The sequence below is a fragment of the Stenella coeruleoalba genome, assembly GCF_951394435.1.
Source record: "Stenella coeruleoalba genome assembly, chromosome: 5".
NCBI classification, from domain to species: domain Eukaryota; kingdom Metazoa; phylum Chordata; class Mammalia; order Artiodactyla; family Delphinidae; genus Stenella; species Stenella coeruleoalba.
In genome coordinates, this window is record NC_137150.1 from 46,295,653 (window position 1) to 46,315,853 (window position 20,201).

Genomic DNA, 20,201 nt, shown 5'->3' on the forward strand with positions numbered 1-20,201 from the left:
GAGCTATTGGGATAGAATGAACATATTTTGCACGCGAGCAAGACATAAACTGGTGGAGGGCAAGGAGCAGAAAGCTCTCTTCTGAATGTTTGTGTCCCCACAAAATTCCTATGTTGAAATTCTAACCTCCAAGGTGATGGTATTAGGTGGTGAGCCTTTGGGAGGTGATTAGGTCAAGAGGGTAGCACCCCCATGAATGGGATTAGTCTCTCCCCAAGAGAGACCTCTCACCCCTTCTGCCCTGTGAGGACACAGTGAGAAGACAGCCCTCTATGAACCAGGAAGCTGGGTCTCTCCAGTCACCAAGTCTGCTGGCACCTTGATCTTAACTTCCCACCCTTAAGAACTGTGAAAAATAAATGTGTGTTGTTTATAAGCCACCCAGTCTATGGTATTCTGACAGCTTGAACAGACCACAATGTTAATTATGAAAGGAAAAGAGTGGTTTTGCAGCAGGGAACCTTGGTGAGTACCACATTAACCATGTGCTCAAGGTTAACATCCAGGTGATGAGATATACTGATAGTATGATCGGGTGATATCATGCACTGAGAAGGGTGCACCCTCTCTGTGGCATTCTTCCTCAAAATGCACAACCTCAATCTAATTACGAAAAAACACCAGATAGACCCACACTGAGTATATTCTATGAAATACCCAGCAAGTACTCATGTCCAGGTCATGAAGACAAGGGAAGACTGAGGAATTGCAATGGATAAGGAGATAGGACAAAACTGCAATGTGAGATCCTGAATTGAATCCTGAAACAGAATAAGGATGTTAGTGACAAAAACTGGTGAAATCCAAATAAAGTGTGTAGTTTAGTGATTTATATTGTACTAATGTTAATTTCTTGGTGTTGATACGTGCACTATGATTATATAAGATGTTACCATTAGAAAAGCTGAATGAATGGCAAGTGGAAATTCTTCATGTTGTTTTGCAACCCTTGATTGCATGTCTTATTTCAAAATTTAAAAAAAATTAAAAGAAATCTGCCCGTGAAAAACAGCTGAAGGGGTGTGGGGGCAGATGGTAACCTGTCAAACAGAAGCTTCAAGGAAGTCATGAGGGCTGATTTTTAAAAATATGAAGGGATACCATGAAGAGGAGAGATTCAATTGGCTCAGTATTGGTTTAATTGGTAGAATTAGGACCAAGTTAGCAACTAGTCAGAAAAAATTGCAGCTCACTAGGAGATATCATAGAAGACAGAATGTTCAAAGGATGGAGTGGGTCATCTCGGGAGATGGTTTTGTATGACTGGAAGTGAATGAAGCAAGGGCTCGAAAACCACTCCTCAGGTACATTCTAGGCAGGTTTTCTAACACCCTGCTCCTCAAAATGTGGTTCAGAGACTAGCATTACCCACGGCAGTATCACATGGGAGCTATCAGAAATTCAGAAATGCAAAATCTCAGGCTCCACCCATACCTACTGAAGAAGAATCTGTATTTTGCCATAGTCTCTAGCTGATTCATAGGCACAATGAAGTGTGAGTAGCACTGCTATAGGGGAAACTGAGACCATGGCCTTTGAAGGTACCTCCCAATGTGGTTCTTATATCATGGTAAAATTATGCATGACTCCAACATGTACTCAGTCATCAATTTGGTTTGATATTTAACTTTTAAACCACTTATGAAATGCTACATCTAATGATATAGCCTTTGAATAAAATATATTTGAATACTATTAATAAAACTATAAAATCAAAGGTCTGCTTAACTTAAAAGTAACTTTAAAAGTAACTTAAAAGTTTCTGAAGAGTACAGCTCAAAAATTACCTCTTCAAAGTAAGCTTTCATTTATCACATTATTTTTGCTATTATTTTTAAACTCTATACCATATTTGTGCCTTGTTTCCCACATACACATTTCCACTTCTCAAGGCAAACCCTAAATCAATCACACATTACATACATAAATAGAATTAAAATTCTTATCAGAACGGTAGAAGCTTCACAGGGATTTAATATTGCTTTAAAATTATTTATGCAAATGTGAAGTGCATAAATAACATTGCTACAAAAAAGCATGTCACACACGGATCGTAAATAGCTTTCACATTTCTTATTAATAATGCAAAAAATCAGAAAATACCTTCTGTGTTTTTTAAGCCATAATTTTTCCATGTAGGATAAACTATCTTCTTTAAATTCAATCATAAGTGGTTCTGTCCAAATTCTCAGATTAGTTTGTACTTCACATTCTTCCAATGACTCTATAAAAATAAACATAATATGCATAATTAAGGTAACCTAGTCTACAAATTACCACATCTTCTCTCAAGATATAGAACTCACCATTTTTGAGGCAAATGTGCTTTGATATTTGTCTGTATAATCAATAGTTCTAGGCTTAAATGATGCAAAAGTGTTAAATATTGGTGATTTATTATATTACTGTATAGATAGTTTTCTTCAATAATTTCTTGAAATGAAAAAAATCTTATGATTCACAAGGTTTTTTAAAGCAACTAATTATTTTACACGATAAAGATAAATACAAATGGATTCATTATATATTCTATAAATGCACACACACATAAAGGTATGTGTTAGAGCCACTGACAATAATATTTACACATTATGGGAAACAGAAAATAAATAACTCAAAATGGCACCTGGAGGAGACAACTGTCCTCATGAATTTATATCTACATGGCAACTTACTTCCAGATGCTTAAGATGTTTCTGAAGTACTACTAAATTAAAACCACCATTCAAAGATATTTAAAACTGATGGAGATTTCTGGGAAAGAAAGCAGCATAAACACAGAGTTACTAGTCTCTCCACCCTCCTAGATATTAGCCCTCTCTCCATAATGACCACAACAGGAGGAAAAATGTGGGAGAAGATAGAGAAGTAGTAAAGAGGGAAACAATTATTTTTTTATAGACTGAAACTAGAGAATAATCCCAAGCTCATACTGCAGCCTTTAATAAATAGCTTTTAGAAACAGCCAAATGCCAGCAATAGAAATAAACCAAAAGAATGTAAGTCACCCACTCCTATTCCTCCCAAAGTGTAGAGCAGTGCTGAAGAAAGCAACTGGAGGATGTTCTGGGAACCACCATCAGAACGCATGAACTGAAAGAGTAGGAGTCAAGGACAAGTGCAAGTCATAGAAAAAAGGAGAGCCCTCCACTGTGAGTCCTCCTTTTCATAAGAAAACAAAATATTTCCCGGCAGGGAAGCCGAAAGAGAAAAAAAATGAGGACTCACTTTTTTTTCTGTCCAGGTCATGGAGAAGAGTCGCTTGGCTTGAGAGATAACCCCCAAGTCTAGAAGGGTGATGAGGAGGAAGGAGATGAAGCAGCTGACCTGGGACTCACTCTTCTCCCATCACCAATGGCACATTCCCAGGAAATAAAGATGGCAGGTAGCCTGGGTTAACTTGCTTGTGAATGTGCTAATAACTAGACTTTCTGGCAAACAGATTAATGATATTTTCTAGAAAGAGAGACTTTAGCTACGTAATGCATTCAGCAGGATAAGTTTTGTTTCAAATTGCTTACATAAAACAAATCTAGGGCTTCCCTGGTGGCGCAGTGGTTGGGAGTCCACCTGCCAATGCAGGGGACAAGGGTTCGTGCCCCGGTCCGGGAAGATCCCACATGCCGCGGAGCGGCTGGGCCTGTGAGCCATGGCCGCTGAGCCTGCACGTCCGGAGCCTGTGCTCCGCAACAGGAAAGGCCACAACAGTGAGAGGCCCGCATATCACAAAAAAAAAAAAAAAAACAAATCTAGAACACATGGATTCATGAGTCATGTCTCCCTGAACAATGCCACACAAGCTATGGAACTGAGGTTCTGGTTTGCTCCCTTGTTTAATGGTTCTCTAGCTACCTTTTGTGTGAAGTTGTGTAAGACGTCCCATTGTTCATATTGAAGGGATGATGGGTATTTTCCTTAATAGACAATGCTTTTAAAAGTCTTAAGGTAAATTTGCCCAAGGTATTTAAGGAACAGCCAGGAGGCCAGTGTGGCTGAAACAGAACAAGCCAGGGAGAGAGTAATAGGAAGTGAGATCACAGAGATAGGGACTTCAGATTACATTGAACCTTCTAGGCCATTGGAAGTATTTGCCTTTCACACTGAAGGAAATGAAATTACAGTTCACTAAAACGTAATCAAGTTAGAAATCAATAACAGAATCACTAGAACACTTGAAAATTCAAAGCTAATGGCCAAGAAACACAGGAAAACATACTCAATGTCATCTGTAATGAGGTACACAAATGAAATATACAATTTCATCTCTATCAGACCCGCAAAAATTTTTAAAAACTGACAGTTAAAGTGTTGGTGATAATGGGAAGCAGCCAAACCATTTATATACTGCAGAGAGGAGTATAAACTAACACAAATACTCTGGTAAAGAAAATTCAGGTTAACCTAGTATAGTTAAAGACACAGACACCCTATGACCCAGCTATTCTGCTCCCAGGAAGAGACACCTAGAAATGTGTACACATGTGTATTAGGACACCTGTGCAAGAATATTCAAAACAGCAGTGTTTGCTGGGTAGGGTTAAGGGAATAAGTGATGTTGAAGCACTCAGAAACTAAAAATAATGGAAAGCTGTTACCAACCCTAGGCTTGAGAGGACAAAGTAGGAGAAATTTGTAAGAAGTCACTGAAAGCAACGGCTGTGGATGAAAGGTCATCTAAGTGCTGCTCTGTAACATAAGTAGAAAATGCAGTCACTGCAAAATCTCAGCACATCAAGGAGAGGAAAAGTAAGTACTTCTACCTCTTTCTTACCCCAAATGGGAATCAACCTAAACAAACATCAATATTTAAACAGGTAAACAGTGGTGTAGTCATATAAAGAAGACTTTTAAGCATAAGACTCTTAAGCAGGGAAAATGAATGAAATACAACTATGCACATCTTTATGGGTAAATCTCAGTAAATTATGTTGAATAAGTTAAACAGGTTGAAAAAGAGTACATATACTAGTTTTCCATTTACACAATGTTTAAATACATGCAAATTTAACAATATATTGTTTAGAGATACACACATGCAGTAAACTGCAAGGAAATCAAGGGAATGAAAAAATACAAATCCAGCCTAGTGATAATCACTTAGAGGGGAGGGAAGAGGAAGAGAACAGGTTCTTATTGTTTTGTTTTTCTCCATAAGGTATATAAATTTTATAAATGTTCTTTTTATCTACTTAATATCTTAGGGAAAGGAAAATATTTACAAACACATACATATAATATACACGCACATAAACAATCACATTTATAATACTCTGAGGCAAAATAAAATCACATATTATATCAACAGAAGTCCTCATCTTAATGATTTCTCCATGGCAACCACACTGTTGACCTCATTTCTTTACTTAAAAACACTGTCCTCCATGGGTTTTTATGATAATACACTTTACCAACTTTCCTCCTATATCTATGCCACACTTTGTCTTGTTTGTAGCCTTGTCTTTCCAAGCCACTAAATGTAATTCCTCTCTAGCTTGTTGTGCTACAACCTTGCTCTCTGAGGTCCAGCCATGCACATCTACCTTCAGTCCCATTAACACGATATGCTCTCTTCACCATGGAGCCTTTGTACATTCTAATTTGTCTCCACTCTCCAACTCATTTTCTAGCCTTCAACTTGAATCTTGGCTTCTTAGAAATCCCTTTTTAATTATCAGTCAGGGTTCTAACAGGAAAGAAAAAACTCAAAGGGGTAATTTGAAGAAGATCAAATGAAGGGACTAACTTATAATCATGTTAAGGTTAAGGGAACAAGTGATGTTGAAGCACTCAGACACTAAAAATAGTGGAGAACTGTTACCAACCCTAGGCTTGAGAGGACAAAGTAAGGCAAGTGTTGTAAGGAGTCATGGAAAGCAATGGCTGTGGATGAAAGGTCATCTGAGTGGAGCTAATGATATATGCAGACAAAGCAGTAACTGCAAACTCTCAGCACATAAAGGAGAGGGAGAGTGAATACCTCTACCTCTTTCTTCTCACCCTTCAATGTTCTGCTAGTGTCTCCAACTGGTCAAACCCAACCAGAAGCCAGAGAACAAGGGAGTTCATGTGATGCAGCCTCCAAGGATCAACCTCTAGGGGCACAGAGTAGGGCAGAAATGGGAAAGAACGGATCTGGAGAGACAGAGTCTACTTAGTTTTCATCTAAGCATCCATTTGTCTGTCTGTCTCTTCCTCTGAAAACAAAACAAAACAAAACAAAACTAACTCATGTCTGAAGCACAGGGAACACAAAGTTCTACAGCCACTATGTATCAGAGGGAGATTTCAATTTAGCGATACTCCCAACTAAATTTAAATGTTAGATACCAGTAGTATGTGTCATATTAGGTATCAGGAAAAAGAGAGGAGAAAAAAAACAATTACTCAATATAAAACTTAGCTGCCATCGTTCTTCATTTTGTAGCTGGTTTTGAAGCCTACCTTGATTTGTTTATCATAGCTTCCTTCTCTCACCACCCATTCTGTTTACCTTACTGTCTGCCAACTCCTTTTACCTGGTAGAGTGACTAAAATCTTCATTCTCAAAAGATTCAAGACCATAGAAGCCCTCTTTTCATTGGCTTGCCACATTTTTCCAATGAACATTATTACTGGACACAGAAAAATTAAGTATGCCACTGAATGGTTTGCAGATGAAGTCTATCTTTTCTTTATTGCATGATAACAATCTAATTGTTCCTTCATACTTGTGCTCAAACAACATGGTCAGTACAGTGACCCTTCCTGACTATTAACTCAGTGCTGATGAGCCCCAAATGGCAGTGGGTAGTCTCAGCTTCCAGTTTAATGGAAGTTTTGCCGGAGTTTCATGTAATATAGAGCCCCTTGTAGGAAAAGCACCCCAAACTCACAAGATGTTGTTTCTCAGCTGGAACCCATACTGAACCTTCAGCAGGCCATTCCACAAAACTATCAAGCTAGCTGGATAGTGCTGCACATGGTAAGAAGAGTGAATTCCATGAGTATGAGCTTATTCCTATACCTTTCTCATAATAAAATGAGTGTCTTGATCTAAGACACTCACTGTGTAAGACACCACAGTGACAAATAAAGCTTCTGCTGGCAGATACACTACAGGAAGAGAAGGCAAATCCTTTTCTGAAATATGTAGCTTTTCCCATGAGGACAAATTACTGCCCTACCCATGATGGAAAGGGTCCAATATAATCATTCTGTAACAGATACTCCCTGTTCACAAAATCCACTTAGCATCATGCCATCAATCTAATGGGCAATAGCTTTTGTGCAACAGCAAGACAATCAAGGTTCTTTGGGACTATATAATGCTAGAAAGCTGGAGAGCTAATGTAGGTCTGAAGCAAGACTGTGAAGGTATACTGTAACCCATATGATATCAAACGATCTCTGGCTATATTTATTAATAGAAATAAAAAAGAATACATCTGATATGTCAAGGAGCAGTAAACTATAACCCTTGGGCCAAATCTGGCCCACTGCTTTTGTATGGCTTTCAAGCTAAGAATGGTTTCTACATATTTTAATGGCTGAAAAAACATCAAAAGAAGGATAATATATTGTGACATGTGAAAATTATGTAAAACTCAAATTTGTATCCATAAACAAGGTTTTATTAGAAAATAGTCACACTCGTTTGTTTATATATTGTCTTTCATGATACAGTGGCAAAGTTGTATGGCCCTTCTGAATGGCCCTCAAAGCTTAAAATATTTACTATCTGTCACTTTACAGAAAAATCAACCCCTAGGCTAGGTCAATAGCTGTCTCCCTCCTCCAACCATGGAGAATGTGTTGGTTTTCTCCAGCAAAGACACTACATCCAGAAAAGCAACTGTGACCTGTATCATCATCATCGGATCAAGTTTACTCTAATCTGTAGTCATTTTCCAAGATCATTGGCTTTTGTACCAAATAAGTAAGGTAAATGGAAATATAATAAAAAGCAGTATTCCTGCATCTTTCAGGTCTTTGATGCTGGCATTAATCTTTGCAATCCCCAGGTATTGCTTCTGGCATGGTATTTTATTAGCATGGACATTGGCAAGGGAGGGAGACAGTTCTAGGGTCTTCTACTTACGTACTACCATAACAACCTTCATGCCACAGGTCAGACCATCAACACAGGCATTATTCCTGTTACTAAGTATATCCGTTTCCAAGAATCAAGACTGGAAAAATAACCACATAATGGTCCCACAGTTCCAATGCACTATGAGACAGAATAAAGACAAGATTCTATCTATCATTCCACTTCCATAAATCTCTAAGACTGACTGGTGGATTATGGTGGTACTTAGGGTCTCCAGGGTGTCTAACTGTCAGTTCAGACCCAGAATCTAATAACCCCTCTGAAGGTCTGGGCATTGCCTTTCCTCAGTGCATGTTTATCCTGGTAAATAGCCATAAATTCTGTAGTGAAAGCTTAGAGGAAGATTCATAGTGTACCCTGTGACCACACTACAAAATCCTGCAAAAGGACCCAGCCTCGACCTCAAGGGGCTTTAGATCTGTGGTGTGGCTTAGGGCTGAGAACTTTATAATAAACTCTGAATCCCCAGTATGGTAGCTCAAGTTGGGTCTCTGTGCGTCAGGATGGAAATTTTCTACTCAGATAGGAAAAACAGGAGTCTATACAAACTTTTTCATTCTTATGTACTCCAATTAGTACCACAGATCTCTGTGAACTGAAACAATCTAATTACTAGTCTTCCTTGCCCCTTATTTTGGTAATTTTTCCACTATAACTTTGATAATGATATGCCAACATCTGGCCTCTACTATTCCAGGTTTCCATGATTCCTTTGAAATCAGGCAGTTCAATTCCATTTAAGCATCTTTATCCACAATCTTCAGCCTATAGAGGAAAGCTACAACATATCAGTTCTTCTATTATTTTTAAATACTATGTCTTCAAAGTGGACAATCAAAAAGGTATTTCTATAGAAGACTTAATCCTTTTCAGAGTAAAAAAGTAAAAAATACATCAAAATGTGAAAGCACAAATAAAAGAGCACATAAAATAACATAGTCAATGAGAGTTATGTTGATGTACATGCTAAAACAGGGTATACAAATAAAGTCTTGGAAGTATTAACAAAATTGATGTATCATGAACAAATGTAGGAAAAATATTTGAAAGAGAGAACATTATTCAGTAAAAAATCAGATTTTATTTGGGAATAAGGTGTGTGATATCTTGACATTAGGAATTACACTATGTTACAAAAGAGGACTAATCAGGAGAGGTCCTTCACTGGGAAAAAAATGAAATAAAAATCATAAAATTGAATGCTGTCAACTAAGTTACATGATTTAAGTTTATTATCTGATACTTTATTTTTAATGAAAAGCAATTGGAAGCCTCAACAAGATTCTGAGTAATAAAATTAATAAATTGAATACTTCTAAAGGTATGATTTCCCTCAAAAGGTACTGGGAAACAAAGAGAAGACACTGTACACTTCGGTCATCCAGATCTTCAATGTCTAGAATATGGGCGTGAAAATTACCAAGGAAAAATAAAAACAAATATTTCTTCAAAAAGAAAGAAAAACAAAAGACAAATTAATTATCCCCCTGAACTTCACAGCAGTCCCTGAAATATATTTCTCAAGACACATACAAGAAAATTCTCTATTCCTCTCATCTCATAGATCGTCCTGTTTTATGTGTTGTAATTACAGTTCAATATAGGAATAGTTGTTCTGACAAAACTTTCTGCTAGAAGAGGAGCTGAGAGAATCGAATTCTCTATTCATTTGACAGCCTGAATTTACGTAGGAAACAAAGGCAAATATATCCCCAATGCCCAATTCAGGGGGTTATAAATATTAAACCACTAAACCAATGGTCATAGAGTGACTACTCCTTTGAAGAGTTATATCAAACTACTATCCCAATGTTTCAGTGTTTCTGAACACTGCATTTATATTCATGGAGAATGGAGATAAAATAAATTCAGCTTTATTTTAAAGCATTCATTTTATTTAAAAAAAAAAAAGCGGTACCTGGTTTTGCTGCATGTAACTTCTGTTTCTCATTGTCATCATGATGCCCAGTTCTCCATTGCTTTAGAACTTCTTGAAAGGATTGGGCAGAAGCTTGTTCAACAAATGGCCCTTCACACAAGGGCCTATCTCCTGTATTTGTACATTCTTCTTTTTTTGTTGTTGAAAGTTCTACCTAAAACAATTAATAGTGTATCTAAGTATGCTTTACAATGTTTTCTATCTTACAATACAGGTAGCATTAATTACTGAGCACTGTGAATCACACATTATTTTTAAACTTAGAATAGAATGTTTTTAAGTTGTACTTATTTATGTGCTTTACTGATTTCTTTAAAACTATAGACAGTTTTAAACGGTCTCTTCAGAAAGTACTAAAACTAGAGCCTACAGGACTGAGGGTTTATCATTAAGTTATCCACCAGTGTTTTCCCTGGAAAGCAGTGATAACCTTGTATCTAATCCTATTTCTCCAGTCGCCTGTTCCCTGCAACCTCCCCACAGCAGAAAGAACAGTTTCTTAACATGTAAATCTGATGTCACTTCTCTGCTCCAAACCCTCCAATGACTCCCTGTGAAACCCTCAGTTCCTACTAGGACTTGCAAGGCTGTACACAACCTTGCACGCCCCTGCCTTTCACTTCACTTCCTTTAATTCTCCCCTTCATTCACTCTGCTCCAGCTAAACTTATCTTCTTTCAGTTCTAGGAACTCATCAAGCATATTCCACTCGAGGGCCTTGTGCTAGCTATATCCAGAGTCTGGAATGGTCCCTCTTCATATCTTCACACAGCCATTCCACTCATTTAACTCGGTCTTGGCTCAAACATCACCTACTCAGAGAATAGGTGATGACGCTACTGATGACCCTAAAAACAAAGCCCCTTTCTCCCCAACTTTCCAATCTCTTATCTGCTTTATTTTTCTCTCAATAACCTATCTCCATGGGAATTTACTCTACATGTTTGTTTATTGCTGGTCTCTCCCCATTAGAATGTTAATAGGATCAGGAATGTTGTCTGTTTCCTCAGTGCCAAGAGTAGTGCCTGGCACAAAGTAGGTGCTCATTAAAAGTTAGCTGAATGAATGGACAAATTAATGAATGCAGATGAAACACTGCCTGCTTCTCAATGTAATGACGGGGGGAAAGGATGAATTCCGTACAAAATATAGATCCACTGTGAACACACAGAAGAAAATAAAGGTAGGAATTGGCAGTTATCCAGTGAATCAGAGAAAACAGCCAAATTAGGAAACTAAAGCAAAATAAGTTCCTCACCAATGCTGAATTATCAAATGTGGATTACCTACACTGATGAAATTGCTAAATCTCCATGTGTATCTTCTAGATACAACAGTAGAATCCTCTGTGTTCAGCCCTTAATTGCAAAAAACCAGGCAGATTGTCAGAGGACAATTGAGAGAAAATCGTTAAATGTATGCATATATAAAATTCAGTATAAACAAAAAGCATCTGGAACCTACAGACACTATGCTAGTCGTTGACACAGAAACACAGAAATAGAAATAGAAGCAAAGAGCAGGAATTTAACTCAGATAAACAAGAATCCTATGGACAAAAAAGTGGCAGGGTCAGTACTCCAGAGTGAGAGAATGGTATATATGTTAAGGCATGGAGTTAAAGAACACAGTGGCATGGAACTGTATGCAGTTGTGTTGCTATAGCAAAAAGTGGGATATGAGAAAATATAAAGGGTGGAAAGACAAGTAGGGGCAGATTGTAAAGGATCCTGCCTGCCATCCAGAGAAAATTACACTTAAACATATTGGAAATGCAAACCTACTGAAGAGTCCCACCCAGTAGCTACTGAAGAGTCCCACACAGTAGTGTGGGAGAGAAAGAAATTGGAGAACAGTGAGTTTGGATGCAAGGAAACCAATTAAAATTTACATCCATTTCTCAATATCTATCAACATTACAAATGCATAACCCTCTTCACCTAAGAATTTTAGGATTTTATCATATGGATATACTCATATATATGCAAAACAATATTTTTCAAAATTATTTTTATACTATAGTTTATACTGGCAAAAGACAAAACAGTATAAATGCTTATCAGAGAAAACATAGTTTAAAGGTTATTTTATATCCAATACACGGAGTATTTTACAACCACTATATAGAATGAGAAGGCTGTGGAATACACTTATATGGATAGCAAAACTACTGTTTAGTGTAAAAAGCATGTTTGCAGAGCAGTATGCAACATACTAATATTTGTGTTAAGAAATACATACATACAAAAGTAGAATAATCATTAGCTTCTAGAAGGGGAGAGAAGAAAATGCACTTTTCACTTAATAGACCTTCTGCACTTTAAGCAAAAGCTAATTTCAGTATTTGGAATAACAATAAGAATAGAAGTGACCAAATATTCAAGAGTTTTCAGACGGTTTTAAGATGAGATGTGGTAACTGATTGGATATGCAAAGGAGAAAGAGAAATGACTGTAGAAAATAAATGTTCCTGGGCTTCCTTGGTGGCACAGTGGTTGAGAGTCTGCCTGCCGATGCAGGGGACGCGGGTTCGTCGTGCCCCAGGAAGGGAAGATCCCACATGCCGCGGAGCGGCTGGGCCCGTGAGCCATGGCCGCTGGGCCTGCGCATCCGGAGCCTGTGCTCCGCAACGGGAGAGGCCACAACAGTGAGAGGCCTGCGTACCAAAAAAAAAAAAAGAAAGAAAAAGAAAAGAAAAGAAATGTTCCTGCTGGCTTGGAAAGCTAGAAGAGAGGCTGCCACCAACAGTAACATCCATAGGTTTTGGAGAAGACATGATGAATTTCGTTTGGAAATACCTCTGTCTTAGAAGTAGGTGGGAAGGTATTTACAGGTATTCAGTAAGCAATATGTGAATGCGTGTGTATATGTATGCTGCACTCGTGAAGATGCACTGAAAACTCAGTGCTTAATACAAAATGAGTTAAGTATTCTGGTGATTCTAGCAGCTTTCCAGGGCAGCTCCTTTCCAAGCAATGAATCAGAGACATTTGCATTTTACAGCTATGCCTATGGAATAGTTGGCTTCCACGCAGCGGTGGCAGGATAGGAAAAAGCCAGAGGAGAGTACATTGGCTCTTAAATGTTTCAGCTCAGAACTGTCATATTTCACTTCCATTCAGAGCACATCAGGACCCTGCCCAATTCTACAGGGGCTAGGAAATTTGAAGGAGCATATGGAATCCAATGCTGTTTATCCATTACCCCTCTAGGCTACATGATACCCCACAAAATACGTTTTAATACCCCCACTTTCCAGAAAAGGAAACAGAGGATCAAAAGGCTAAAGTAAACTGCCCGATGTTACAAAGCTAGAAAACCAGAGTCAGGATTTCAAACCCAGGTTTCAGTCTCTAAAATGAAAGTTCTTTCATGAACTGCACCCATTTCCAAGGATATCCACTGGCTTGAATCCATAAGAAAAGTCCTAAGACAGATACCAAGCTTTAGCACCATTTTGACTCTTCCAGGCATGCAAATTGCTTGGTAAGCCAATTAAAAATCAGATTCGGATGCTTATTGCAGTTGGAGAACCTCTGCTCTTCAGCACAGAGTAGTACCAAGCATATGAGGGGGATACTTCTTTAGTGCGTGCACTGTGTACAGGTGCACACCTGAGGGTCGACAGCAGGGATGCCCAACCAGGACTACTCACCAGAATGACTGAGCAGGTGTTAAAACCACACGTCTGGACCCACCCAGAGACATGCTAAACTCAGTCATGTGTGTTTCTCTAATGTTTCTCCAGTTGATTATAATGTGCATTCCTGGATGAAACCACTGAATTAATGGCTTTAAGTTAAGACCGGGGTGGAGGGTCTATACAGCATACACAGTTACCAATGGGGACAAGAGGCAGCATTTATTTTAGGGATTAAAAGAGCAGGCAAAAGAGTAGCTCTATAGCTTTCTAGTAGAGCTGGTTACTTAAATCTTCTCTGGCTTTCTCATCTGTTAAGTGAGATAATAATGTAAAACTTATATGGTTATTTTGATTATTGGATAAGATAAAGCAATTAAAGGATTAAGCCTAGCATACAGTGTTTAATAAATGTTAGCTGTTGATTTATCACTATTTTTATTGGTAGGATAAATTAGATAAAATGAAAAAAAAATTAGATAAAATGGCAGGCATGAAGGAGAAACCCTTAAACCACAGCCTCTGGGTAATGGTTAAAAGCAGGTAATTTGGGGTCGTAAGGCCTGGGTTCAAGCTGAAGTTCCACTATCAATGATATCTTGGGCAATTAAAAAAAACGCTTTGCCACTATTTTCTCATCTGAAAAAAAATTTAAAAGGGTAAAAAGAGATAATACACGTAAAATATGTAGGATGCTGTCTGGCACATAGTCGGTCCTCAGTACATTATTATTCTAATAAGACTGTAACTCATTCAGTGATTATTCACAAGCACCCTTGGCAGGTCTATTAGTGAAATTCATGCCAAACTGCTAACCTTCCTGGACAATTCAAGTATAGTTTCTCCGCTGTAAAGAGGGCCTACTACCATAGAGCCTGTTTTCTTTCATTTTCTCTGAGCAAAGGTTAGGAACTCACGGGACTGAAGTTCAAGTCTGATTCTGTCACAAAGTAACAAGCTGTGTGACTCTGACCAAGTTACTATTTCTGAACTACAGTGAAAAGGCGAGTGGCATCTAAAAGAATGAGGATTATTAATTACAAGGATCAAAATTTGAGGAAGTTTCTTTCTTGCTAAAGAATCAATACAACAAGTCTATTATTAAAACACAAACATGAGCTGATGAAAGCTTATCATCATAGGATCAGTAATCAATCTGAATGACCACACAATTTGGTATAAATCTGATTTTAAATAACTGTGAAATTGCCTGTCACCTAAAACACTTGGCAAGGTTTTGTATTTTTAGCCTCTCTGAGATCCTGATTAATATAAAATTGTTATATTGCATTGTGGTTTTTTTTTATATTTCTCCCAAATATTCATTTCCTGATGTGGTGAAAATGCCTGGAAAGCAATATGATCAAAGGATCATTCATCAAAAAACTAGTAGCCAGAGAACTCAAAGCAATCTCTTTAAAAGGATTTTTACAGTGAAAGTGTTTCTGATTAATAAAAAAACAAATTCATATTAACCAACAATGTGATCAAATAATCTCCAAAACTCTACAGCTCTAGCTGAGTATATGAATGACAGTTTCCATGATCATGTATGACAGCAAATGTCTACTATATTTTCCTCAGCTTACCTCAGAGCTGCTCCCCTGAAGAAGAAGAGATTTGGTTTTATGCTGACTTTCACTAATCCCTTTTGTAGAATGATTCTCCCCTTTGGGTTCATCCGGATTAACCTTCTTTATAAACTGATGGGCAACATCCAATACATTGGATAATATTTGAGATTTTGCCTATAAGTAAACAAAATAGGAATAAAAAGCCTAATATGTCAGCTTAACTAATTTAGATATATTAAATCCTGTTTTCATTATTCTATGACTAATAAAATTCAATGCATTTAGTATTTAAAAATACAAATTGCCATTTACATCAACCATATAATAGTGACAGCTGCCATCTACTGAAGGGCTAGTTTGAGCTCATACTATCCTAAGTATCTTAAAAACATGTCATTTAATCCTCAACTCTAAAGCATAACTATTTTTATCATTGTTTTAGGGATAAAGAAAGGAAAGTTTTGAGGGTTTAAATAACTTGCCCTTGGTCACATGGTGAGTGGGTGGCAGAGCTGGGAAGTGACCCCAGGTGTGTATAATTCTAATGACTCCTAGCCTTTCCACTATATCGACCCTAAATAGGTAGGTGTGCTATTTTGCGCACATCACCGCTAAAGAACTAAATATAATCTAGCAGGAGCCTGAATAAGCCGTAATGAGTATTTTGTTGGTGATAAAACATCTTTAGAAGGTATCAACTACTCAAAAGTGCACATCCAGAAGTGCCCTAGCAAACTCCAAGTTGTTCTTCTCGCCATGCCTTTGCTCATGAGTTTCACTTACCAAGAAGGCCCTCCCTCCTCTATTATCTTCTTTGCTGGGCACACTCCTACCTCTCCTTCTAGATTCACCCCAAGTTACTCCCATGGGTCCAGGCACCTCTCCCTGCCGCCCTCCCACAGATGCATGAGGCGCCCATTCTCTGCACCCTCTTTCTACACTGAGGAGATCCCTACCAGCCCACACAGTATTGATTTTATATCATCTTTTGATGTCTGTCTACACCATAAAAGTTCACAGAAGGAAAACATCATGTCTTCTTCAATCTTTGTGTGGTTACCACAGTGCCTGGTAAATAGCATATGGCAAAATAACATAAAAATAAGGTGTTGGGGGAGGGAGAGGGAGAATTACAGAATTAAAATAAATAACTGGGAAACAAGAATTCAAAAAGCCTTTTCAAGTGCCTTCAGAGTAGCCGGAAAAGAACAGGCAAATCTCAGGAAGGCCCTATTCTCTAAAGGACTTCCCATCAGCAATAAGCCTGGTTTGCCCAAGGAGACCCTGCAGGATTCTGGATCCCATCTGAGCTTGAACCAAACAAACTCCAGAGGGAAGATGCAGACACTTCGGAGACTCTCTGAAAACCTGACATTAGGAACACAAGTAATAGGTCTTACTTCTTAGCAAATGTTCTCAAGATAGAGGGAAACTTCAGCAGGGATCAGAAATGATTATTTTATACTCTCCCATGAAAATGTGCCTATTTTAAAATTTTCATCTAGCTACCTATTTAAATAGCTAAGACTACTTTCCAGTTATGATCTTTAGTAAATCTATTAAGATTCACTGCAATCTGATTCTGGAATAAATCAGTGAACACCAAATTAACTAGTGTTACTTCATACTGAATTAATAAATTTATCTATGAAAAGTGACTAAAGTGACCTATGCACACATATTGCTGTCCATATACAAACCTATGGCATCTGCTCCAAATTTTCCCAAAGAGCATCAAAAAGCCTTTACAGACCTAAGCAGTCTTTATTTTTAAAAGAAATTCATATTTATAATACAAAATTGTTGTCTATACTCATTATACTGTGCATTAGATCTCCATGGCTTATTTACCACTTGTTGCAAGTGTGTACCCTTAAACATCAGTCTTATCCCCTTCGTGGCCCCATCCCCTGTAAACACCATTTTGCTGTTTTTTATGAGTCTGACATTTTGGATTCCACATATAAGGGATATCATACAGTATTTGTCTTTCTCTGTCTGACATATCTCACTTAGCATAATGTGTTCAAGGTCGATCCATGTTGTCACAAATGGCAAGAGGATATCCTCTTTCTCATGGCTGAATGATATTTCATTGTGCATATATACCACATCTTTTTTATCCATTCACCTATTGATGGGCATTTAGGTTGTTTCCATATCTTAGATATTGTGAATGATGCTATATAGGAGTGTATCTATCTCTTCAAAATCCTGTTTTAATTTCCTTTGGCTATATATCCAGAACTGGAACTGCTGAATCGTATGGTAGATCTATTTTTAATTTCTTGAGGAAACTCCATATTATTTTCCATAGTGGCTGCACCAATTTACATCCCCACCAACAGTGTACGAGGGTTCCCTTTCCACTACATCCTTGCCAGCACCTGTTGTTTTCTTGAGGACATTACTTGGTTTGGGGTTAGTGGAGATTATAAAGAGACACAAAGGAACATTTGGGGGGTGATAGAAATACTGTGTATTTATTTATACTGAAGGTTACACAAGTGTATTGTAATGTATTTTCAGAACTAATCAACCTGCACACTTCAAAGGAGTGCATTTTACACAACAATGTGAACATACTTATCATTGCTGAACTTAAAAATGGTTAAGATGGTTATGTTTACATTTTTTGTATTTTACTACAATTTTTAAACAATGTGGACACAGAAATAATGTGTGATTTTATTGTTCATAAATTAAACCTGAATAAACTTGATTTATCAAGAAAAAAAAGGAAATTAAGCCAACGGTAATGTTTCATTTTTCCAGAAACATCTGCATTTTAACAAATATTTTTTTAAGGGAAGTAATCCAATTTAACCTGATTTTAAATTCCCTAGAATAAAGTACTATTGACTTCAAAGGTGGTTAAAATTTCTAGTTTATATTTTATATTTTTAAAAGTATCAAAAAACAATAGTATTTTATATAAAATTATCAAGATAGAATTAACATTCAAATATATATATACATATTTAAATAGCACAGAACAAAGATTATTTCTGTCCTAAAATGAATCTTGCTATCAATGATTCTGTAATTTTTATAACAGTTTTAGGTAGCATATTAAGAGACCCTTAAATGGCCAAAAAAATGATTTTATTCTTAAATTAAATTTAGTGGGCTTCCCTGGTGGTGCAGTGGTTAAGAATCTGCCTGCCAATAGATACAAAATTAAAGAAATAGGAAAAAATTTTTTCCTTATGATGAGAACTCTTATGATTTACTCTCTTAACAACTTTCATATATAACATTGATATATACAACGACACAGGTTCGAGCCCTGGCCCGGGAAGATCCCACATGTCGCGGAGCAACTAAGTCCGTGCGCCACAACTACTGAGCCTGTGCTCAAGAGCCTGCAAGCCACAACTACTGAGTCCACATGCCACAACTACAGAAGCCTGAGCGTCTAGAACCCACGCTCTGCAACAAGAGAAGCCACGACAATGAGAAGCCCGCGCACCGCAAGGAAGAGTAGCCCCGGCACACCACAACCAGAGAAGGCCCGTGCTCAGCAACAAAGACCCAACACAGCCAAAAACAAAAACAAACAAATAAATAAATTTAGTGCTAAAAAATAAGATAAATATCATGAATAACTGATAAATTGGAACCCTATATCTAAATGTCTTAAGATTCCATTAATTCAACATAAATAAAATGCCAATAAATGTGAATTTTTTTTCCCACGACATTTAAATATTACTCTTCTTGGTTGTTAGAGTATATATGTATACTCTATTTTTCTCATTCTTAAAAGAATTTTACAAGGAAAGTGAACAGAACTGTGATTCCCATTACTGTGGATACAAAACGCTGCGGCCTGAGTTAGAATCAAGGTCTTCCTTCTTCCAGCCTAATCCCTTTTCCCTACCAAATTATGTTAACACAGAAAATGTGGTTTACTTTTGACTTTCTGCAACTTAAAATTATTCAATTGTATCTCTAATAATGGATATGAACATTGTTCCTTCCATTTAAAAAAACTATATATATCGTGAAATGTTTACCACAATAAGTTTAGTGAACATCCATTTCTCATATAGATACAAAATTAAATAGGAAAAAGAATTTTCCTTATAATGAGAACTCTTATGATTTACTCTCTTAACAACTTTCATATATAACATTGATATATACAACTGCTTGTGCAGAGATTAGATTGTTGAGTTCTTGTTTTTAATTACATTTATTGTGCTTATTTATTTTCATGTTTGACCAAGCACTAGCACATTGAAGGGAGGAATAGAGATACTCCTTTCACTCATCTCACCGACATATTGCAGGAGAGAGGGGAATTGGAGGGCTACATGAACTTTGAGAAAACAAAACTTCTGAGCAACAAAGTTAAAAGTATTCTATAAGAGTAGAATTATACAACAAACTTAAGCCATCTATCCCCTAAGAGGTATAAAATTTAACAGAATCATTAAGATTAGAAATTCACCACAATACTATTACATGCTATTTTATAATACTTAAAAGTTCCTACATATGTGAAAAATATATCACTCATATGTTATTTTTAACAATGTTAATTCTTCCAATGATTGCAGAATATCTTTCCATTTGTTTGTGTCTTCTTCAATTTCTTTCAGCAATATTGTTAATAGTTTTCATGCACAAGACTTTCACCTCCTTGGTTAAATTTATTCCTAGATATTTTATTTTTTTATTGCAATGGTAAATGAATTGTTTCCTTAATATCTCTCTCTTCTAATTTGTTGCTAGTGTATAGAAACACAACCTTTTTCATATTGATTGCAAATCTATGGTTATTGTTTATTATTCTAATATCTTTTCAATGAAGTCTTTATGGTTTTCTGTAAATAAAATCATGTCATCCACAAATAGTGACAGTTTAACTTCTTCCTTTCCAATTTAGATGCTTTTTATTTCTTTTTCTTACCTAATTGTTCTGGCTAGGACTTCCAATACTATATTAAATAA

The 20,201-nt window shown here is 37.0% G+C and overlaps 1 protein-coding gene across 4 annotated transcripts in view; it reads right to left on the reverse strand.

The window, feature by feature from the left end:
* The window catches only part of ZBBX (zinc finger B-box domain containing), a 111,578-nt gene that overhangs the window by 37,999 nt on the left and 53,378 nt on the right, over positions 1 to 20,201 (reverse strand). For all 4 annotated transcript variants that reach the window (XM_079922371.1, XM_079922369.1, XM_079922370.1 and 1 more), the window contains 3 exons: positions 15,258 to 15,416; positions 10,008 to 10,182; positions 2,104 to 2,224 (listed from right to left, as the gene is read on the reverse strand). In XM_079922371.1, coding sequence (XP_079778497.1) covers positions 2,104 to 2,224; positions 10,008 to 10,182; positions 15,258 to 15,416 — 455 coding nt within the window. The remainder of the gene's footprint in view (positions 1 to 2,103; positions 2,225 to 10,007; positions 10,183 to 15,257; positions 15,417 to 20,201) is intronic.